Genomic DNA, 25,182 nt, shown 5'->3' with positions numbered 1-25,182 from the left:
AAGATCATTGCAGAATTCGGGTGAACTGTTCTGCCATATCCCCTGTACAATCCCAATTTTGCAACATCAGACTTTTCTGTTTTACTCTATTATGAATAGCCTTTGTGGGAAAGACTTTGATGCTGTCATTGTAGCCATTGAGAAGTGGCTCTTGGAGGCTGACAGCAACTTTCAAAACGGGGATGGGAATGCAGGCTCTGGTTTGGCAAAAATAAAAATGTATGAAGAGTGGTGGTGAATATGTGGAAAAATAAATGTAAATACTTTTTTTTTTTTTAAGGAGCATTAGCAACTAAGGCCATATTGCTCCGGAGATATGCTGTGGTCATTCCCTGACCTTTCTGCATCCTCCGTATTTGGTGGTCATGGGCTCGAACCCCGGTCTAATCAAGAAGCATGTGCTGCGCACTGCTGCTCCTGCCCACCTGGCTACGGAGGTGCCATGTAAATACTTGAAGTACATAATGTATAGTTAAAATTGGCATAACTGCAGTTTTATCTCAGAAAAAAAATTTGGAGGTTTTAGTTTTAGAGTAACCCTCATATTTTCTGTAAACTCTTCCCTCAAAGGTTAAATGCAATATGTCTTTTTTTTTTTTTTTTAATAAAAACATTTAGGGTATTAGGTGTACAGTCTTAATGATAGAATTAATCATGTAGTAGGGGTTAGGTTTACTTACAACAAAAAAATTAAATATTTCCCTCAAATTATCACTTTTGGCGTTTTGAACATCCCAGTGTGGGTAAAATTTTCACACCAAAAAATTTGTAGCAGTGAGTGAAGCAGTGACTTGAAATATTTCTGAGGGGAACTGCAAAAGTCAATTTGGTGGCAGGAAAGTAATTTTGGGAGTAGTAGTAGTTCTTGAATGAGCATGGGTTAAATAGCATGTGGTGTTGTTTCAAACATCTCCTGAACAAAGTTAAGACCAATGAGGTTAATGAGTGTGCAAAATTGTATTGTAGCCCAGAATATAAATGGCCTCGTTGACTTTTTTTTTTTTTTTTGTAATAAATTTTATTCTCACTGTAATTGCAAGAAACAAAAAATTTAATAAACACTCTTTATCTACTACCATGTAATATTCAAAAAATGGGGTGTAATTAAGTTAAATATTTAAATTAAATCAAAAATGAACTGATTGTTTTTATAAAAATATATTTTATTTTACAATATTTTAGGTGGTTTGACAGAAAAAAATTGATTTAAAAACTCGAGCATAGAGGCTAAGTAATATTTCAATGTAGTTTTTTTTTATATATAGTTTAAGAGAAGATGCTCACTCTGCATTAATTTTTCTGTCTACTGCAGGAATAATATTCTCTCCTGTGACAGAACTTGAGCTTGCATCTCTTTAGAAATGATTGTTATCCACAAATTGACTTAGAGTAATTAATGTTGTTTTTAATTGAATAATATCACCCAGTGGGTGAATCCATTATTCATTAAAAACTCAAAGGCACTGTTGACCATTTCAGAACTATTTTCTCCATCATCAGGTAGCCTTAATTACGAGCATCACAATAGTGCCTTGGAGTTTTTAATGAATAATGGATTCATTCACTGGATGATATTATTTAATTAAAAATGATATTAGTTACTTTAAGTTGATGCGTGGATAACGTAATTGTTTGTATGTAATGAGTCATAAGCCCTGTCACCTCATATCAGTGGCAGCGTTGTCCCCAGTAGTAAAGACAGAAAAATGAACACACTGTGAGAGTTTTCTTTTAAACTATTAAAACTCTAGGTTCACTTTCGTGTTTTTCTTTTCTGAATGGGTGCAGTGATTAAGAATAATGGCTAGTTAGATTGGGAAAAAAAAAAAGTAAGAGATTTTATTTTTACAGTAATTAGAGGGAAGTTTGAAAGAAAAAAAAAAACATTTGTTTTCATAGAGAAGGAATGATTGTAAAAAAAAATCAATAAAACTGTTTGCTGAAAATGCAATTACTGAGACCACTTAAGATAAGTAATAAAAAAGAGCATTGTCACTATGAAGTTGATATTTTATGTTTTTTCAGCTTACATATTGTTGTTAACCAAAAGACAAAAATTAATGTGAAACTTCTATGTTGTTTGGGATTTTTTTTTTTGAAACTTGAGTATTACATTTATAATTATTATAATTAGTAATTGTAGAATATATAGTATACTTTCTACAAACATTTAGTATTAATAAGTAAAATTCATTGATAAATATTATATGGTCATGTTAAACTAGCATTGGTAGGGGCACATGATGCAAGAAAGTGAGCTTATACAGCATCAGCCACACACACACACACACACACACACACACACACACACACATATATACCATTTCACCTACTTATTCCCTTCAATAGTTTGTCAAGTTATTCTTGATTTTATTTAAGCTATCAACTTTCACAACAAGAAGCAATCTCCAGCAATCAACCACCTGCAAGCTAAAGGCAAACTTCTGCACATCTATTCTGCAACTGTCCCTTCTCAATTTGAATTTTCACCCCATTGTTTATAGTCTGAGAAAGAGGAAGAATCCATCATCATTTAGCTTGCTCAATCCATTCAAAGCCCTAAACACCTCAATCTCGGAGGTGCATAGTCTGCAGTTTGCAGAACTGAAGCTCTTTCTTTGTAAGAGCACCCCTTTATTCCACTCACCAATCTTGTTGTCATTCTCTGTACTTGTTCCAGCAGCTTCACATTCTTCCTAAAATGAGGCCTTCAGACCTGTATGCATTACTCAAGATGTGACTTGACCATTGGCTTATACAATGGGTTAATCACCTCTTTATCCCTGCTAGCAAAATTCCTGTATATTATTATTGACAAATCCCCATGAGCTGTCCTGGCACCTGTCTGCATTGCTCTGAGAACTTCATATCTGATGCACAATTACCCCAAGTTGTTTTTCATATTCCACTACCCTGAGTGTAGTATCACACAGTTGGTATGCTACTTTGGGGGTTATTGCTACCCATTTGCACTACTTTTCGTTTATCAACGTTAAACTTCAATTTCTCAGCCCATCTGCATTACTTTTCTAGATCCTGTTGCAGTAGCATACTGTCATTAACAATCCTGCCAACCTATGTATCATCTGCAAACTAGGACATTAAGCCTGATATGCCTTCATCAATATCATTGATAAATGCAGAAAACAATGGGCCCAATAATGAACCTTGAGGAGGGGACTCCACAAATAACATTAGTCCAAGAAGAGCGGTGCGTATTGATTACCACTCTCTGTCATCTCCCACTCAACCATCCCTTTATCCATAGAAGCAACTTGTCCTTAATGCCACGCTGCTCCAATTTGTACAGCAGTCTTTATGTGCAACAGTATCAAAAGCTTTTCTGAAATCCAAGTATATGATATCCAAATTATTTTTTTGTATCCAGTTCCTTTGTGACCACACCTTAGTATACAATCAGATTGGTCAAACTAGATTTCTCCTTAACAAACCCATGCTGTGTCTGAAGTATAATTGCGGCCTTTTCTAGATAATCGTGCATTACTCCTTTTAGCAATGACGCCATTATTTTCCCTGAACAGAAGTTGAACTAACAGGTCTGTAATTACTCTTGTAACCCTGTGATCCTCCTTTGTGAATTGGGACTACATTTACATATCTCCAGTCTGCAAGTACTTATTGGTATTTCACAGCAAAGGACATTCTCCAATTCACAGTGTCTGTTGTTGGAATATTGTCACTGATGGTGCATCGCAAAATCAACATTCATGCATTATTGCTAGAACAGTATCACTACAATTTGACATTTCTTGGTCAACCAGACATATTAATATTTAGTCTGTCATTCAGTGATTTCTGTACAAAATTCATGAGGTGCAACAGCTAACATGAACTTATCCATGTCAATGTAATGACTTTGCTCTGTGACTTCAGGTAAAAATGGTCAAAGACATATATCTGGGGAACACCTTCTGGACCAGTTAGGCTATTTCCACTTAAGTGGCAGTGTGAATACCCATAATTTTCAGTTGTAGGGATCATCACCTCCAGATGATGTCAACAAAGTGCCTCTCTGTTGTCCGTATTGCTATTTGGTGTGGGTTTACAGTGAATTTCACGATTAGACATTTTTCTTTGAGGAGGTTTGGACTCGTGTTCCAGAGATGTGTACTGTGACAGCAAATTTGATCCATCAGATTGTGACTTGTTGTTTTTGTAACACTGCTGTTAAAATTCACTGAATGGATGATTTTGGTGTGAGGTTATTAAATAACAAGACTGCATACTCAGCCACTACATGCCAAGTACCATCTGTAAAACAAAGGCAACGGCTGACCTTGTACCTTTCCCTTTGTTGTCTTCCATGTCATCACGTTCCAACGTGTTTATTTGCTTTGCATTGAGACAGGTTTTCATTGACTTGTGTTTTTGCAGTTTTCCAGAAAATGGCAGACAAAAATCAAACAATGAATCAAGCTCAAATTTTTAAGAAAACTAAAGAAAACACCAGCTGAAAGTTTCGAGTTGTTAAGTAAAGTGTATGGGGAAGATACTATATTAAGAGCTTGCATGTTTGAATGGCATAAAAGATTTTTAGTTTATGGCCAAAAGAACAAATCCATGTGTTTGAACATGCACCCTACTCGCCAGACCTAGCTCCTTTGCCTTTTTTCTCTAACCTAAACTTAAGGGAACTCAGTTTCAGTCCATTGAAGACATTCAGAAAAAAAAAAAAAAAAATCACCAAAGTGTTAAAAGGGCTTATAGGAGATAACTTCTCAAAATGTTTCTGTGCTGGAAGAAACTTATGGAATAGCATGTGCAAGCTCAAGGCAATTATTTTGAATGGGATAACTTGTAAGGTACAGAATATTTCATTATATTTATTTTATTGGAATAGCTTCATTACTTAATAGCCACACCTTGGATTCCAGATTCGTTGGCTATTTCTTCACAGGTCACATGTCTGTCTTCTCCAAAGCGGTGATAATAATTATGTGCTCTCTATAGGTGTTCCTGGTTTACCTGAGTGTTGCTTGTCTTCCTCAAGGTCAGACCTGCTCACTGGTCTGACCTTGAGAAAACCTTTGGGACTGATGTGAAATCATGCTACGATCTATTGTTTACTGACCACACACTTCCCGTAACAGATCATAAATTTGTGTGCGACACAAATTTATGATATGTTATGGAAAAAGACAGAGTCATGACCGAATAAATAATTTGTTGATGAATTGAAGAGTGCAGAACTAAAAGTTAAAATATTCATAGGGTATTATTACTTCATTCAAGGAGTTGATAACATATCAGTTGAGTTAAAGTGTGCAGTAATGTGCTGTTGATTAAATTGAGATTTCTTTTTGTTCCAGTGATTGGGATTATACTATCAGATCTAGAAGAAATGGGATTGCCCTAATTAATTATGTTTTCCTTATTCATAGGTGCTGGATATTCTCAAGTGAAAAACTGTACTGATGATGAGTGTTATGCAGAAGGTATCAGATTTAATTTTGTTGATTATATTATTTGAACAACAAAGCGTTTGATAATTGACATTTTTACAGATTATTTTCACTTGTTCTCTTTACAAACAAATCAAATACACTTATTTATTTTCATCTTATTATTAACATTAGTAATAATTACAGATATTTTTTTGGACATTTATTTTATTTTTCAATTTTAATATATATATAAATATATATTGTGTTCTTATAGAAGTTTATGATATTAATATTTGGTCAGGTTTACATTATTAGGAGTTTGTCTGTTGTGCAACGTTAATGCTATTGTACATAGGGCAATTAGACATTATATGTGCATGACATTATATTGGTCGATTTTATTTAAATAAATGTTATGGATTTGTAGGCAATTAGGTGTATATGGTTCAGGCTACCAAGTTAGCGAGTGTAGATTAGCTTTTGCCTTGGGGGGCCTATAAACGATATATAAATGAAATGGTGTTATAAAATAATATGATACTAAATAATGAAAATAACATTAAAATGTTGATAAGCAATAAAAATGCTAAATATATTCCTTGACTATCTGCTGCTTCATCAGGGGCTTTGAGCAGAACAATAGCCAGACTAAAGGAATGTCTCATACCTACCCGTTCCTGTTGTCCCCATACCAGTTTTGTCAGTTATAAATATTTTGGTGATAATATAAATTTTAAATTGATAGCAAATCAATGCATACTGTTGTACATATTCAGATACATACCTGTTAGGCTTTATGTCACCTATCCCAGTTTGCTGTTTCAGACAATATGATTGAAAAATTTAATAATTTAAAAATCTAAAAGTTAAAGAATTCATGTAAATTAAATTAAACTTATTATCCTATTGCATTGATTTGCTATCAATTTAAAATTTATATTATCACTAAAATATTTATAAATGGCAAAACTGGTATGGGGACAACAGAAACGGGTAGGTATTGAGACATTCCTTTAGTCTGGCTATTGTTCTGCTCAAAGCCCCCGATGAAGTAGCAGATTGATGGCCAAGTGAGGGAATGTATTTGCACTTTACTTTGTGTTTAGCATTTTTATTGTTTATCAACATTTTAATGTTATTTTCATTATTTAGTATCATATTATTTTATAACACCATTTCATTTATATATCGTTTATAGGCCCCCCCCAGGCAAAAGCTAGTCTACACTCGCTAACTTGGTAGCCTGAACCATATACACCTAATTGCCTACAAATCCATAACATTTATTTAAATAAAATCAACCAATATATATATAAATAAATAAATTGAATAAATAAAATTATATAAAACCATATTCCAGGTGTGGCGATGATCATATTAATCATTGACATACGTGGAATATGGTATATTTGACTATGTTTTAGATTTCCATATTGGTCCAAAAACCAGTCCTCTGTGACTCTTGTATGAAATGGAGTATTATAGCATTACTGATAGGCCCATTTTCATAATACTGCCACAGTATAGGTAGTGCATAATTTTCCAAAACATTCAAGTAGGTCATGGACTTCATTGTTTTTGGTACTACCAGATCCAACTGAAACAGCCCAATACCACCAGACTGCCTTCTTCAGACTTCGTGGTCAAAAGCTGTACATCTAAATATATCTGTTGGAATGAAACGTGTAGCAAGATTTGTCACTCTACCCACTATCTGCCCCTATTCTAGGGTTATAAAACATCAAGATCCTCCATGACAGTATAATAGTCTGTCACTTGCCACTATTTTGGGGAAATCTGAGTTTGAGTCCTACGGTAGATTGGAAGAATTTCTAATGCCCTAGTTATCCATTCTTGGGCAGAAGGAGAAGGGGTTTCTCCCATAGTATTTCTGGGTTTTCCAGCCTGCACAACATTCAGATCAGCTCACAAACACACACTTGTAAAGACATAATGGTGCAATGGTATTAGTTACTGCTGTGCCGAAAAACCCAACAATAATGTGAGCATCAGGAATAACAACACTGTAAATGCTTATTTTCATTGGCAGCTGTGATATTGGACTGTGCAACTGCCCTACAATTGAACTCAAGATTGTGCCACTCCCGGATGGTTATACTGACAGATGTTCTTATGGCTTCTTGGACCTGCTCTGTGATGTTTTTTACAGATGATACACTATGCATTAATTACTCTTTTTGGTTCATTTGACACATTCCATAAATTAGTGAGGCTATCCATACCTTTTTAAATTTCATATTAGATTAGTGACCTTTGTATGCACAACTGTCTCATCTCATCCTCCTCCTTTGAATAACATCTGCCACAGTGAATTTTGGAAATTCAGTTGAGTCACAGTTGTGTACACAAAGGTTGTTAATTTAGCATCCATCCACAGTCCCACATTGAATATCTAAGTTCAGATTCATGATCTACATTGGGTCTGTAGAAACAGACACACAAAAGTAGCAGTAGCTTGCCCTTAATGCCACACTGCTCCAATTTTTCCAGCAGTCTTATGTGCAACAGTGTCAGAAGCTTTCCCGAAATCCAAGTATATGATAACAGAATTATTTTTTGTACCCAGTTCCTTTGTGACCATAGTGTAGTATACAATCAGATTGGTCTAACAAGATTTCCCCCTAAGAAACCCCATGCTGTGTCTGAAGTTTAATTGCCTTCTTGTCTAGATGATTCTGCATTACTTCTTTTAGCTGTGACTCCATTATTTTATCTGGAACAGAAGTTGAACTAACAGGTCTGTAATTACTCATGTCACCCTTTGATCCCCTTTGTGAATTGGCGATCATTTACACATCTCCAGTCTGCAAGTACCTCCCTTGAATCCAAGGATGCTCTCATAATTGTGGCTAAAGGCTTGCTTATTTCCTTTCCTACCCCCCCTAAATATAATTGGATAGATCCCATCCACCCCAGGTGATCTACTTGTGTTTAACTTCAACAATTTCTCTTACACTTTCCTCTCAATTATTACAAAATAATTTAGTTCCTTTTTAGAATTTGATAAACTTCCATCATCCTCTTTCCTAAAGAATTCCTTGTGTGTGAATGTAGATGCAATACTCATTCAGTTTGTCAGCAACCTGAGCAGGATCATCAACAGTCAAACCATCAATATTGAGTGGACCAATTTGATTCAACTCCTTCCTTCTAGTGTTTACATAAGTAAAGAAGTCTGCTGTTTTTCTTTGCGTCCTTCTCCAAAGATTTCTAGTAATTTGCTTGTCTAACCTCCTTTGTGACTTGGTTACAGACTAGTTTATATCTATCATAGGCTTCTGTGTCACCTGATAATTTATATGCATTCCATTCATTTTTATTCTCTTCCATGAGTTCCATCAGTTCATCTGACATCCATTTAGGCCTATACCACGAAGAGTATTTTTTAGGTGGTATGAAAGCCTAGTAGCTTCTACGATTAACTTCTCACTCAAATGCTTCCCATTTAGAATTTGTTGATGGTAGCATCATCAGTTGGTCTCACTGTTTAGAATTTAAAACTGTCTGAGACCACTGTTGTCACCTTTATGAAAGCAAAAACCCTTTCCTTTGTGATTGATGTTAGTTACATCTTTAAGTAAATCTCAAATCAATACACTGTAATCACTGCCATCTGGTGTTTCTTTTATCTGCAGATTCTTGATGCATGAATAATCGCTGCTAATAATTCGATCAGGAGTATTACTCCCTCTTGTTGACTCTCTAACATGTTGCTGTAGAAAACAGTCATCCAATAAATCTGCAGCAAGTCTTGCTAGTCTGTGAGTGACCAATCCAGTCAATATCTGGAAAGTTAAAATCCCCTATTATAAGTCATTCTGATTTAATTTTCCATTCTATTAATCTGTACTACCGTTTGTTTTACTCACCAGAATCATTAAGCCTATAACACACTCCTCTGTTTTGCTTTTTCAGTGCTTATGTCACACTAATTGTAGTAAGATATATATATCTTACTACAATGTTTGTATATACTCACAGATGGCAATGTTGAGGAGGGTTAACATGTTCAATCTTCTGTCTGCCTCCCACCTCTCTCTTTCAGTAATGGAAAGAAAATTGTAGTATGGGCATATGTACAGTTTATATGTGTATTATTGCATATTTTTTGTTTCTGCTTCTTAACTAAGAGCATAACCCCCTCCTATCCTGTCTGTCATTTCTGTATACATTGTACTCCCCATATTCAATTTCTGCATCCCTTATTATTCATTCAAGGGTGACACCACTTCTCTGAAATCCCAATAATATCTGCATTTGATATCTTGACCAGCACTTCAAATTCATCAAAAGTATTTACTGTACTCTAGCATTGCTGTACATACAACATGCACCTGTTCATGTTCAGGTGCATGTTCAGGTGCATGTTCTTACATGCACCTGAACAGGTGCATGCAAGAACATGCACCTGTTCTTACTCTTATTACCCTAACACAGCCCATGTATTTACTTGTTTCATGATGACTCCCAGTGGTCCTTGAAACTCCCTGCACCCTGTTTTCAAGACTGTTGCTTGTTTCAATAGAAGCAGTGCAAAAATCACTTTCCACCCTGCATGCATCTATTAGTCTGTGTAATCCCCCAAGCTTGCAGTTTTCTGACTCGTCAAATATTCTTGCACCCTTTCTATTTAAGTGTACCTCACCCCTGTAAAAGCAGTCTCTCCTGTTAACAAGCACAGACCATGCTGAGAAAAATTCTACCCTATGAGACTTGTACAAATCTCTCCAGGGCTAAATTGATTGAAAAGGCTCTCATCATATATTCTCTCCTATTGTGCTGCAGATTTCCTACTCTTAATGTCATTAGTGCCAACATGTGCTACAATATATCACCTTTTTTTTTTTTTTTTTTTTTTTTTTGCCCTTAAAAGATGATATTTGCTCCACAATGTCATCAACTTTTGTCCCTGTTAGACATGCCCTGGCCCTAATCTACTTATCCTTTTTGCACAATATATTTGCCGTTTCCGTGACAATGGAGTCACTGACAAAAACTAGCTTCTGTGGGACCATTCTGCCTTGGGAGTTCCTGCTGTATTGCCTGGTTAAAACTTCAATCAGGTTTTCTTACAGATGTTGTGGTTGGTGCATTATAGCCTAGGTTCTGTTGTGCCAGTAAACCCAAAATCAAATCAAATCTTACAGATGTCTAGTTTCTAAATGCTGCAGTTTACAGATTGAAGTTTTTCTTGCTAAAAATATTTTGTGCCACTGATTAATCTTGTTGCTCTTCTCTGCACTCATTCTAACAGATCCACATCCTTCCAAAAATGAGGCTTCTTAACCTATATGCTACTCAAGATGTGGCCTAATCATTGCCTTATATAGTGGGATAATCACCTCGTAGGCCTTGATGGCAAAGTTCTTGTATATCGTCAATAGAACCCCATGAGCGACCCTTGCACTGCTCAACAACTTCATGTTAGACTGTACAACTTTGTTATTGAAGTACCAGATGTTAATGACACAAAACTTGTTTGATATAAGCTAGCATACTGGTTACAATGAACACAATCCTGTGTTTGCTTATGCAAATTGAATTTAAAACACATGCTAATATAGATCCATTTATAAAAATATCCAAATGTGTGAAAAATGTAAATATTGAATATCAGCTGATCACTTAAATTTGATTAAATTATTTTGTTGATATTGTCACTTTTATATCTCCAGTAATATATCAGCTGTTTTCAAAAATTTCAAAGAAATTTTAGAAATTATAAGAATTTGAAAAATAATTCTTAAAATTTCACATATCACAATTTGTACTTTCAGGTTTGTCTGTTTTGTGGCTAACCATGATATATATATCTTACTACAATGTTTGTATATACTCACAGATGGCAATGTTGAGGAGGGTTAACATGTTCAATCTTCTGTTTGCTTCCCACCTCTCTCTTTCAGTAATGGAAAGAAAATTGTAGTATGGGCATATGTACAGTTTATATGTGTATTATTGCATATTTTTTGTTTCTGCTGTGTTTTGCTTAGCATCATATTGTTAAAATGCTTAATCAGAAGCAAAGGAAGTGTCATCACCCTGGCATTTTCTGCTACATGGTTTACAACATTTTCTGTTGGATGGTTTACAACAAAAACTCAGAGAATGAAAATCTATAGTATTACTAAATGTGCATATTCTTTGCGCACTTTGGTTGCAAGATTGATCATCAGGACAAAACTTCTGTTTTGCACATGTGCTATATTACCTGCATCCCAAATATGAGGATGTCACTAACTAGAAAAAATCAAAAGTTTGCCTTTGGCTGTTCTTAGTGTGGCAAGAATTACTAAAACATGTTAATGATTGCTATTTCTGTATGACAAAAAAGGGATGCCCAGAAAAGCAAGCACAGCATCAATTATCCTTCCATATCACCTGCAATAAGGCCTGTTCTGATGAAAACCTGATGATGCAAGATTCCCTGAAGCCGTGTAATAAAGGAAGTAGTGATGAATATAGACAGGATTCTTTTGTAGTAGTAGTAGCATTAGTGGTAGTAGTGGCATGTGATGCAAGAAAGCAAGTGTATGAGCTTATGCAGAATCAGCCAAAAAAAAATCACACCATTTCCTCCAAATGCCTGTCCAGTTCCTCCTTAAATTTATTCAACCTATCAACTTCCACAACGACAGATGGAAGTTCGTTCCAGCAATTAACCACCCGCTGGCTAAAGGCAAATTTCCGCACATCTATTCTACATCTGTCTTTTCTTAATTTGAATTTATGCCCCCTTAGGTTCGTAATCTGAACAAGTGGAAGGATCCCATCACAATGCAGCGTGCTCAACCCATTCAAGGCCTTATACACCTCAATCAGATTACCAGAACTTAGGCCTCTCTTGGTAAGAGGATCCCTTCATTCCCCTCACCAATCTTGTTGCTCTTCTCTGTACACGCTCAAGCAAATCGACATCCTTCCTAAAATGAGGCCTCCAGACCTGTATGCAGTATTCAAGGCGTGGCCTGACCATTGCCTTATACAGAGGGACAATCACCTCCTTTTCCGGCGCCTCCGTAGCCAGGTGGGAAGGAGCAGCAGTGCGTAGCACACGCTTCTTGATTAGACCGGGGTTCGAGCCCGTCACCACCAAATACGGAGGATGCGGAAAGGTCAGGGAATGACGACCGCATATCCCGGAGCAATATGGCCTTAGTTGCTAATGCTCCTAAAAACCAAACAACAACAACAACCTCCTTTTCCCTGCTAGCAAAATTCCTATATATCATTGACAAAACCCCATGACCTGCCCTGGCAGCCTGTCTGCATTGCTCAGAAAACTTCATATCTGACTGCACAATTACTCCCAGGTCTTTTTCATTTTCTACCACCTTAAGTGTAGTACCACACAGTTGGCACTTTTCTCTCGGGTTACTTCTACCCATATGCAGTACTTTGCATTTGTCAAGGTTAAACTTCAGTTACCACTTCTTAGCCCATCTGCCCAAATTATCTACATCCTGTTGCAGTAGCACACTACCATTACTGTCATTAACAACCCTGCCAACCTTTGTATCATCTGCAAACGTCGACACTAAGCCTGATATACCTTCATCAATATCATTGATAAATATACAAAACAACAGTGGACCCAACACCGAATCCTGTGGGACTCCACTAATAACATTAGTCCACGAAGAGCAGCACCCATTGATTACCACCCTCTGTCTTCTCCCACTTAACCATCCTTTTATCCATTGTAGCAACTTATCCTTAATACCATTCTGCTCCAATTTGTACAATAGTTTTCCATGCGCAACAGTGTCAAAAACTTTCCTGAAATCCAAGTATATGATAACAAAATTATTTTTTGCATCCAGTTCCTTTGTAACCACATCATAATATCCAATGAAATTTGTCAGACAAGACTTTCCCTTAACAAACCCATGCTGTGTCTGAATTATTGCTGCAGTCTTGTCTAGATGATCCTGCAATGCATCTTTAACCAGCGACTCCATTATTTTTTCCGGAACAGAAGTTAAACTAACTGGTCTGTAATTACCCGTGTCACCCTTCGATCCCCCTTTGTGAATTGGGGATACATTTGCACATCTCCAATCCATGGGAACCTCCCCTGAGTCCAAGGATGCTCTCATAATTATGGCTAAGGGTTTGCTTAGTTGCTTTGCCACCTCCTTTAATATAACTGGATAGATCCCATCCACCCCAGGTGCTTTTCTTATGTTTAACTTCAACAATTTCTCCTCCACTTTGCTCTCAGTTATTACAAAATCATTAAGTACCCTGCTACAATTTGATAACCTTCTGCCATTTTCAAACCTTAATTCCTCATGTGTGAATGTAAATGCAAAATACTCATTCAGTTTGTTTGCTATCTGAGCAGGATCATCAACAGTCGAACCATCGATGTCAAGTAGACCAATCAGATTCATACTCTTCCTTTTAGAGTTTATATAAGAAAAGAAATTCTTGCTGTTTTTCCTAGCATCTTTTGCCAAGATTTCTCGTAATCAGCCTTCGCCTGCCTAACCTCCTTTGTTACCTGATTACAGACTAGCTTATATCTGCCAAAGGCTTCTGAGTTGCTTGATAATTTATATGCATCCCATCCATTTTTCTTCTCTGTTACGAGTCTCATTAGTTCATTTGATAACCATTTAGGCCTAAACCTTGAACAGTATTTCTTAATAGATATTAAACTTTTAGTAGCATCCACGATTAATTCCTTGAATGCTTCCCACTTAGAATTTACTGTTGGTAACATCATCAGTTGATCTCACTGTACAGAATTTAAAAACTGTCTGAGACCACCGTACTCACCTTTACGGAAGCAAAAGGCACCTCTGTATCCAGGTGGGCAGGAGCAGCAGTGCGTAGTGCACTCTTCTTGATTAGACCGGGGTTCAAGCCTGTGACCACCAAATATGGAAGATGCGGAAAGGTCAGGGAATGACCACCACATATCCCCGGAGCAATATGGCCTTAGTAGCTAATGCTCCTTTAAAAAAAAAAAAAAAAAAAACCAAAACCAACGGAAGCAAAATCCTTTACTTTACCCCTGATGGTAATTAAATCCCACATCAGTACACTGTGATCACTGCCACCTAGTGGTTCCTTTATCTGCAAATTCTTAATACACGAATGATCATTGCTGATAACCAGATGAAGAGTATTACTCTCTCTGGTTGCCTCTTGAACATGCTGCTGCAGAAAACAATCATCCAATAAATCCACAAAAGTCTGACTAGTGTGTGAGTGACCAACCCACAAGTTCCAGTCAATATCTGGAAAGTTAAAATACCTCATTATAAGACATTCTGATTTACTAGCCCTCTCTATTTCTCTGTACAATTGTTCATTGTACTCATTCGAGTCATTAGGCCTATAACATACTCCTACCCTTATTTTTGCTTTCGCAGTGCTTATGTCACACCAAACTGACTCAACAGTGCACTGTTCATCTATATTAACTGGGTGCAGTTCTTTTGAAGCCAACTGGGCTAGCTGGGTGGGTAAAGTGCCTTCCTGGCAAACCAAAGGTCAAGGGTTCGAATTCCGCCTCGGGCTTGGATCAGAGTACTGCAAAAACCTTGGGAGGTGCATTATGGCCACAGAAGCCGATGCACCAACAACTATCAAAAAAAAAAACTTCTTTTGATTTTGTTTTTCTTAATTAAGAGCATAACACCTCCTCCCTTCCTATCCTGTTTATCCTTTCTGTACACATTGTACTCCCCAAATTCCAGTTCTACATTCCTTATAACTGGCGACACCACGTCTCTGCTTTTCCAACAATATCCGCCTTTGATGTCTTGACCAACACTTCAAATTCATCAAATTTATTTACTATACTTCTAGCATTGGTATACATGCACCTGTTCCTATTCCTAGTTACCCTAATACATCCCATATACCCATCTATTTCACGATGACTGCCATCCGTCCCTGAAACCCCAGCACCCCTCGCTCCAGGTCACTACTTATTCTAATAGAAGTTGTGCAAGAATCACCTTCACCTCTGCCTGCGGCTACTGTTAAACTATTAGTCCTTGTATCCCCTCAAGCTAGCAGTTTTCCAACCCACCTAACACTGCCTCAATAGCATCAGCAAATATTGTTGCAGACTTTGCTGTCTGTCCACTTCAACAGATTTGGATTACCAACTAGAAAATTATAATGCATTACACTTAATTAAGCAAGCAGAGTTGAATGACTTAGTTTGTGATTTAAACTTATCTAAAAGAACAAACTGAACTCTATGGTTCTAAGATACAGCAGTGGAAGTTACTTGAAGCAGGAACTAAAACGGCAGTACAGTAAACCCCCGCTATTCGCGGGGGTTATGTTCCTGAGAAATGTCGCGAATACCGAAAACGCGAATACTGAGTTATGGCTCCCATAGTAATAAAGTATGAAATATATAAGAAAAACTAGTCTAAAATTTTGTCTATGTATGTATTATATGTACCTTCATAATATGACTATGTACATAGACAGTACATAGTGAAATGCAAGCATATGTCATCGAAATGAAAATAAGAAACAATTTAATATTAAATGTAATATTTATTAGAAATTTCAAACAAATCTTTCAAACCAGCGCCTTTGCTTGCTAGCAAAAAAACATCCAGCCAGTGCTATCACCAGTTTCGCTAAAGTGTTGATAAAGGAGTTTTGCCTTTTCGCGAATGATGAGTGAACTTAACGAAATTTTATTTTGAGTTCGGTCTTCTATCCACAGATTTAAAGCTTTTTCCATTTTTTCTAATTAACATCACAAGTTACAGAGCATTTCGAAGCAATTAGCGCGTTTTCACGGACACTACGGCGAATTTTTTCTTCCGATTTTTTGATTGATCGTACCGTTGACTCATTGATTTTATAACGTTTTGCCACTGAGGAGACACTTTCACCATTAGAAATTTTGTCTAATAACTCAATTTTATTTGCTAATGTCATCACCTTCTTTGATATTTTCACATTTCTCTTTTTATTCGTAGCCATATTTTTGTAGGGGTTAGAAAGAACTTGTCCACAATAAAGTCACTTTCTTCCGTTAACACACTCGAAAAAGTCTGTTTTACACTGCAAAACGGTAGATTTATCATTTTTGTAAGCATATAAATTTATTCAATTTATAAGCATATAAATTAAAAGCAAATGACGAAACCTTCCATGACAAACGCATAACACATACTGAACAAGGATTAGCAAGAAACATCCACACTCGCGATTTTTTTCACCCCTCTCCCCCCACCCACCGAGCGCTGTTTTGACTGGGAAAGATAATTTTAGCCACGCCCATGTTTTTTATGGCGGAAAATATTCACGGCGCTTTAAAATTCACATTTTTTCAGGTTTCATTTTATATTAAATCGGCGATCGTGAATACGCGAAACCGCGAATACAGATACCGCGAATAGCGGGGGTTTACTGTATATCAAAAACATCACAAAGTTTTTTCAAAATATTTTGTTATGGAAGATGGTATGTTTCTGTAAAGATTTTTGTGGTCTTTTGAATGAATTGGGCATTGAACACAATCCTAATGAATAGTGCATATTTGTTGACACCTCAAAATTAAGTTTAAAAGCAGTTTTGCTGCACAATCAAAATACCTTCCCATCAGTTACTGCACTTCATATTGTTGGCCATAAAGAAACATGAAAGTATGTCCAAAACCTTGAGTGGAATAAAGTACCATGACTCTGCTTAGAATGTCTATGGAGATCTTAAGGTAATTGGATTACTCACTGGTCTACAGGGAAGTTTCACAAAATGCTGTTATTTTTTGTTTGTGGGACAGTTGTGCAACAGAAAAACATTATATTGTGCAGCAGTAGGTATAGAAGAAAAATTTTTACCTAGGAGAAATAATATAAAATATGTTCCACTGGTTGAACCAAAAAATGGTTCTTCTACCTTTGCATATAAAGCTTGTGTTGATGATGAATTTTGTTAAGGCTCTGGATAAAGAATTTGCTACTTAAGATAAGGGTTTCCCAATTTAATAGATGCAAAATTGAAAGAAGGGCCGACCGGGCTAGCCAGGTGGGTAAAGTGCCTGCCTGGCAACCCAAAGGTTGCAGGTTCGAATCCCGCCTCTGGCTTGGATCAAAGTACTGCAAAAACCTTGGGAGGTGCGCTGTGGCCACAGAAGCCAATGCGCCAACAACTACCAAAAAAAAAAAAAAAAAGGAATTTTCAACTTGGAAACAGTTTCCTTTCTGGATAAAGAATTTGCTACCTAAGGGAAGATAATTATGAATCTCTGGCATAACTTTACTGCAATGTTATATAAATATGGGCTGCTGAATGTCTTTGGAAATTTATTTTCTTCGTTTCCATCAGTTTTTTTTCTTTCTCATAATTTGGGAGATATGAGTGATAAGTGAGGGGAATACTTTCATGAGGCATATCCACAATGAAAAATTAGTTTTTAGTTTTTTTGTTGGCCAGTGTTATTTATGTACTAATTATATATTTTTATATACATTGTGTGGCTTTTTTTCTCCTGTTTTGTTTTTTAATAAAAAAACAATATCCTCATACATTTCAACTTTTATGCGAATATTAGTTTGAAAGTGAAAACAAAGATTTGTGAAACTCTCAGACATTTTTTTTTTTTTTTTTGTTTATTTGTTTAATTTTTCATTAAAATTTCTCTTTCTAGCATATCAGCTAATGCCATTATCTGAGTACCTAAATTATACAGTAAACCCTTGTGATGATTTTTATGAGTTTACCTGTGGTGGCTGGATTACAAAACAAATCCTTCCTGACACTGAGGCATCAATTTCTGGATATAGAATTCTTCAGCATCAAGTTAGAAAGGAAATTATAGGTTAGTAATCAATATGAAGAATTATATTTACTGTTCTGGGAAAGGTTCTCTGTCATGGTTTGTAATAACGAATTAGTAATTTATGAGATTAATATACCATAAAATTGGAAGATATCAATCTTCCCAGGAGATTGATATTTCAATCTAGAGATATCAGTTTCCTGGAAACATTGCTCCTTAGAATTAAGGAACATCAAATGCCATTCCTTAATTGATTCAGGTGGACCGGGGGGGGGGGATTCTCAAACACCAAAGAATATCAATTTCATTTGTGTCAATCACTCACAGTTCTCGAAATCAACATGTCATCAAATTGGTGTAGCCAACACCCATTATGAGTATCATTACAAGTGTGAGCTAAACTTAAAGCTTTTTCTTTGATAATCAAGATTTTGCAGTTATTAATATAAGGTGACCAAGTTTTTTATGTTAAACTTCTCTGACTGTTAGACAAAAGTGAAATAAAGGTGGAAGATATTTTCAGTGATTAGTGTTATGTGCATCTTAGCATATTAATGAATAAACAAAATATCCATTTTTGAAATCACTAAACCTGTAAATTTGCGAATATACCATTACATTTCCCAAAGATATTTCTTTGAGAACTCTGAAAATGAGGAATGAAAATGATTAGTTATTTTTAAAGGCATATATAGAGTAAAAACATGGATCTAGCAAGATATAACCACAACACATACCACCAATCTGCCAGTTAAGTGGCTTAATGAACTTTTTCCAGGGTGCTTAATTTCCCATTGATCTCCATTTTGCTAGTCTTTAAGGTCATCATATCTGTCCCCTTATATTTTATTTTATTTTTCTTTTAGTTTATGGTTTGTTTTTGGTTATCTTAACAAAAAAGCCTCTCATGAGAGGCTTTGAACAGTTAGCTTTAAAATAAAAGCTTTAGTCAACTATAAAAGCTTTCTCTCAGAATGTTGAGGACATTTTTAAAATATGCATAGATAAAAATAAATTTGCAAGTTCCCTCTATTAGTTCTCACTATTCCCTCTATTGGTGTTTAGTTCTCACTCATCACATTTAATTTTGATTAAATTTTAAAATTGAGTACTTTTTATTTGGTCACTCTATAACTAAATATTTTTTGATTTTTGTTTTAAAGTTATTCAATGTAATCTTTACAGATATCTTAAAGTACACAAATATCACTCCAAGTCTTCTTCGTGGTGCCAGACTTGCTTTGGAAGCTTTTCAGTCTTGCATGAAGTCAGGTATTTTATTTCATTAATTTATTATAGCATGCATTATACTGGTACTAAATTCTGTAGAAAATAAGTTATGTAAGTGAATATTGCCTTATCTTCACTAAAGTTTTAGAAATGTTTGACTCTATGATACTTACTTTGTTATTCCAAGAAGATATAAAGTGTGATCATTAGGATAAAGAGATTAGAAGTATAAAATCTAAAAAAATAATTTTATATAATGTTGAAATGTTTACAGAAATGTGACTTAGGGACTCTACCAAGTGAAATGTGCTCAATACACACCTGATCATGTTTGCATACAAACACTGCACTTTACAAATGCATCTGTATAGTGCAGATGGATATTTATGTATAATATAGAAACTGCTGTGTAATACCATCCATGTAAAACTTGGTATGTGATCCATACTAGTAGCCTTCATATCTTGTATTTAGAAATTTCCTGTCTTTTATGCTTCTGAAATATGGATGAATATAATACTTTATCACAAGGTAATTTTCAATTAAATAATGACATAAGTAAATAATTTTTTTTTTTTTTTTCATAGATTCACAGACCAGTGAGGATCTTCAGTCCTTGATATCATTATATGATGAATTAGGAGGATGGCCACTGTTAATGGGGTCCAACTGGCATGAATCTAACTATAGCTGGGTGTCTGCTAGTGCCACCTTGATACAAAAGCTAGGCATGAATGCAATTATTGGTCTTCAAATTTCAGTTGACGATAAAAATACAAGTAGAAATATTATTTTTGTGAGTACCTTTTTTTTGTAACTCATAAAAATTAAAAATATTATTAATTAAATAAAAATATAAAACTGTGGTATTATAAATATTGCAGGGAAAATGTTGCAGTTGCAACAAGTCAAGTTTGTAAGGCATTACTTCTACATGTATCCAAGAAATTAACATTGTAAAATAAACTAGATAGATAGCCAAAGGAAAGAAAGAAAAAGAAATTAACAAGCAAAGAGCCAGTACTCACTGGGAAGTACAACAACATAGAATGATAGGCATAAGTGCAGCCTGAAATGATGCAAGGAAACTGCACCCATGCAGAAACCCAAAGCAAGTACTGATGACCATTATTAGACATTTCTTGTCTAATATTAGACAAGAAAAATAACGGTTGGGGAACATTTTATGATCCTTTTCTAGAAAATGAGTATCATTGAAGATGAGCACAGTAACAATAGACATTCTTTCTTGCAAGAAATAAGACAGAACTGAATTTTGGAAGGATTAAAGTTAACTAAGTTTTCTTTGTCCCCCTTTGTAGAATTACTTTGAGATTGAAATATATGGGGGCTATTCAATAAAGACATCATAATTTTTTTTTTTTTTTTTTTCACAACACACCTTTATTAATCATCTATATTTTGCTGGTCCTTTTCAAGGTAGTACCCATTTGATGAAAGGCACTTACTCCAACATTTCTGACATTCTTTAAAAACATGATGGAAGCCATTTTTTGACTTGTCTTTGAGAAATGCCTCCATTGTCTTTACAACGTCTTCTGATGACTGGAAACATTTTCCTCACAGCTTATTATTTAGCCTTGGAAATAAAAAATAAAAAAAAAATCGAGGTCAGGGCTGCAGGCCGGTTGGGGAATACATTCAACATTAATGCTGGCTAAGTACTCAATGACAGTATGAGCAATGTGAATTCTCCCAATTGTCATGATGCATCATCTGCCCACTCTTTTGCAATGAATGTGATCCCACAAAGTGTGCGGTACAGTTCTGTAGTAAGGTCCTACAACAGTTGTGTGACACAGCACAACTTTGTTGGTAAAGCATTCCTTGAATATAAAAAAAAGTGCTGGCTATAACCTTTCCTGCAGAAGCAACAACTTTTGCTTTTTTCAGTGTTGGCAATGATGAAGACTTCCAAACAGAGCTATGCTGCTTACTCTATGGGTTGAAATGATGAAGCCATGTCTCATCTGCCATTATCATTATCACCTTGTGCAGAACCTCCCCATCTTCAGTAACCATCCGTTGAAGCTTCTGACAAATTTGCTGTTGCTCAAGTGTGAGTAGTCTTGTAACCCAGCCTTCACAAACACTTGTCATATACAAATGTTCATGGAGAATACCATGCATGCTTCCTACTGATATTCCCAACATCTCTGCCAGTTGCCTTACTATTATATGACAACCTTCTCTTGATTACAGAAGCAGTGTTTATGGTTACTGTGGTGACAGCAGTGGTTGGAGCTCCAGGACTGCCTGTTTTTGTAATTGAATCACTTCCATCTCTAAACATTCTAATTCACCTTTGAGCTGGGTTTAGAATGTATAATATGGATGTAGATTTACCATAAGCCTCTTTCAATATTTCTTATGCTTCAGCTGATATTTTCTTGAGACAGAAACAAAATTTGAGAGCTGCATACTGTTTCTCACACATCACATCCATTGTTATCTAGGCAAAGTTGAACAGGTATAAACTTGACTCAGTGTGAAGGTCACACTGTGTGTATGAGTCATCGGCACAGTTGCTGTGCGATGCAACTTGGTTTGGTTTTAAAATTACGATCATACTTTATTGAACAGTCATTGTAATAAGGAATTGGTGCTGGCTGAATTCTTGTCTAGAAGGAATTGGTGCTGGCTGAATTCTGGTACTGAATTCTTGTCTAGATGATCCTGCAGTGCTTCTTTAACCAGTGCCTCCATTAATTTACCTGGAACAGAAGTTAAACTAACAGGTCTATAATTACTTATGTCAGCCTTTGATCCTCCTTTGTGAATTGGGGTTACATTTGCACATCTCCAGTCTGGGTACCTCCCCTGAGTCCAAAGAAGCTCTCATAATTATGGCTAGGGGTTTGCTTACTTCCTTTGCTGCCTCCTTTAATATAACTGGATAGATCCCATCCACCCCAGGTGCCTTTTTTATGTTTATCCTCAACACTCTCTCCTCCACTTTCCTCTCAGTTATTACAAAATCATCCAGCTCCCTGCCAATGTTTACTTTACCTACATCATTCTCCTTCCTGAATAACTCCTCATGCGTGAATGTAGATGCAAAATACTCGTTTAGATTGTTAGCCACCTGAGCAGGATCCTCAACTGTTGAACCATCAATATCCAGTGGACCAATCTGATTCATCCCTTTCCTTCTTAAGTTTAAATATGTAAAGAACTCTTTTCTGTTTTTCTTTGCATCCTTTGCCAAGGATTTTTCGTAGTCTGCCTTTGCCTGCCTAATCTCCTTTGTGACTTGGTTACAGACCAACTTATATCTATCATAGGCTTCCATGTCACCCATTAATTTGTATGTATCCCATGCATTTTTCTTCTCTGCCACATGTCTCATTAGTTCATCTGACAACCATTTAGGCCTAAACCTTGAACAATATTTCTTAGTTGGTATGTAAAGCCTGGTAGCCTCCAAGATTAGTTCCTTGAATGCTTCCCATTTTGAGTTTGCTGTTGGTAACATCATCAGTTGGTCCCACTGTATAGAATCTAAATACTGTCTCAGACCATCATAGTCGCCTTTACGAAAACAAAAACCCTTCCCTTTACCTCTGATGGTAGTTACCTCCTTGAGTAAATCTCACTTCAACACACTGTGATCACTGCCACCTAGTGGTTCATTTATCTGCAGATTCTTAATGCATGAAGAATCACTACTGATAATCAGATCAAGAGTATTGCTCCCTCTTGTTGCCTCATGAACATGCTGATGTAGAAAACAATCATCCAATAAATCCACAAAAGCCTTGCTAGTGTGCGAGTGACCAACCCACAAATTCCAGTCAATATCTGGGAAATTAAAATCCCCCATTATAAGACTCTCTGATTTACTGGCCCACTCTATTTCCCTGTACACAATATCTTATTATACTCATCAGAGTCATTAGGCCTATAGCACACTCCTACTCTCAATTTTGATTTCCCTATGCTTATGTCACACCAAACTGACTCGACACTGCCCTGTCCATCGATGTCGACTGGCTTCACTTCCTTGGACTTTATGTGTTTCTTAATTAATAGCATAACCCCTCCTCCCCTCCTGTCCTGTCTATCCTTTCTATACACATTGTTTTCCCCAAATTCCAGTTCCGCATTACTTTTATCTGTGTGACACCACGTCTCTGATATCCCAACAATATCTGCCTTTGATGTTTTGAGCAATACCTCAAATTCATCAAATTTATTTACCAAACTCCTAGCATTGGTGTACATGCAGATATACATGCACCTGTTTCTATTCTTAGCTACCCTAAGACACTGACAGGATCCATATTGGTGGAAGGTTTTCAGTAGTGTAAGAGTTGTTGTTTTTCTCCATTAAGTTGTAAAGAGTAGAAGCAAGTGTAGTGGGATGATAATTGGAAGGGAGGGACTTGTTATCCTGTTCAAAAACTGTCTGAATATGGGCAAATTGCTGCAAAACAAAACACCAGTATAAAAGAGTATAAAAAGGTAACTCAAAACAGCAACAAGCTTTGGAGCACAGCTGTTGAGAAAAGTGGAGAAATGCTTTCAGGACTTACAGACTTGTTGGCATCAAGATTATTCAGAATTCTAATATCCTTCTGTTGAAAGACCACAGGAGGTATTCAGTAGAATGTGTTTGGTATGGTAGGAGGTGAGTTTCTAAGATCATTGACATAAGAGTTGGTGGAAAAGAAGGATGCTGATGTCACCTTTAGCTGAGGATGCAACAGAACCATCAGGTTGTAATAGAGGTGGAAGTGTGAATGATCAGAAGTTGCAGCCAATAGCTTTGGCCAGAGAGCAGAAGGCTCGACTAACTTGGATAAGAAGCAAGTTTTCTACTCAACCAGTTTGAATTTGGATTGATTTAATAACAGTTTTGCAACTGTTGCAAGCTTTAGTGTAAGCAGAAAATTAATGAAAATTAATGCATATGGTGGCTGTTATAGTGATTTGGATACAAGCCAGTTGTGATATGCCATATTCTTGTTTTCAACAGAATATTCCTATTTTCCTTGGAAACGCTACACTTCATCAGTTAGAAAATTATCTCATTATGATCAGTGATCTCTAGCAACTATGAATAATGCCTCTTTTTATGTCTAAATATCTCTATTTTTAAATGGCATTAAACAAATTAGTGTTGAATAACTAATAGCTTTCAAAAATTCGAGTATTATAAATAAAATGAAACCTTAGTACTGTGAGTTTTACTAATTCTGAAATTTAACTTCTCAGGTTAAACAAATTTGTTTTGATTTTGTTTTGATTTTGATTTGAGTTTCATTGAAGATGAGCATAGGAGCTATTACTCTTATGTTTATCTTTAATGAAACTCAAAAATCACACTATTGATGTTAAGCTGTGAACATTCTGGCATGTTCCAGTTCATTGCAACTGGTTTTCCTTTGAAAATTCAGTGGGGAAAATACAGAGAAACTTTTCTCCTTCTAAGTGGATTGTTCTGAAAGTGTCTGCTTATTATTTATTCATCCAACCGAACACCTAGATATCCTCCAAACCTGCTGAACTTGAATCAAATTGAACTCATTGTTATCAAGCAGGTATCCAGAAAGTAAAATACATGAGTTTGCTATGTTAATTCATTTATTGACAGGGATACAGTTTTAAATGTAGAGTATAGTATTATTATTGGAAAAACGTTGCAAGGAATCAAGTTTATGTAGCACCACTTAGAAAAAAATTTCTAAATGTAACTAATGTACCTTTTAAATTCACTGCATTTATTTATTATTT

General features: G+C 35.9%; 1 protein-coding gene across 1 annotated transcript in view; it reads left to right on the top strand.

Annotated features, from left to right (window-relative positions):
• LOC150084182 (neprilysin-11-like) overlaps positions 1–25,182 on the top strand; it is a 202,868-nt gene that overhangs the window by 40,850 nt on the left and 136,836 nt on the right. The window contains exons 4-7 of the mRNA XM_090376147.1: positions 5,403–5,456; positions 18,064–18,234; positions 19,381–19,467; positions 20,013–20,221. Of these exons, the coding sequence (XP_090232273.1) occupies positions 5,403–5,456; positions 18,064–18,234; positions 19,381–19,467; positions 20,013–20,221 (521 nt within the window). The remainder of the gene's footprint in view (positions 1–5,402; positions 5,457–18,063; positions 18,235–19,380; positions 19,468–20,012; positions 20,222–25,182) is intronic.

Source organism: Mastigoproctus giganteus, chromosome 6 (genome assembly GCF_048544385.1).
Source record: "Mastigoproctus giganteus isolate SK-2022 chromosome 6, ASM4854438v1, whole genome shotgun sequence".
In the NCBI taxonomy this organism is placed as follows: domain Eukaryota; kingdom Metazoa; phylum Arthropoda; class Arachnida; order Uropygi; family Thelyphonidae; genus Mastigoproctus; species Mastigoproctus giganteus.
The sequence above is the reverse complement of the archived record's forward strand: the minus strand, read 5'-3'. Positions and strand labels throughout refer to the sequence as shown.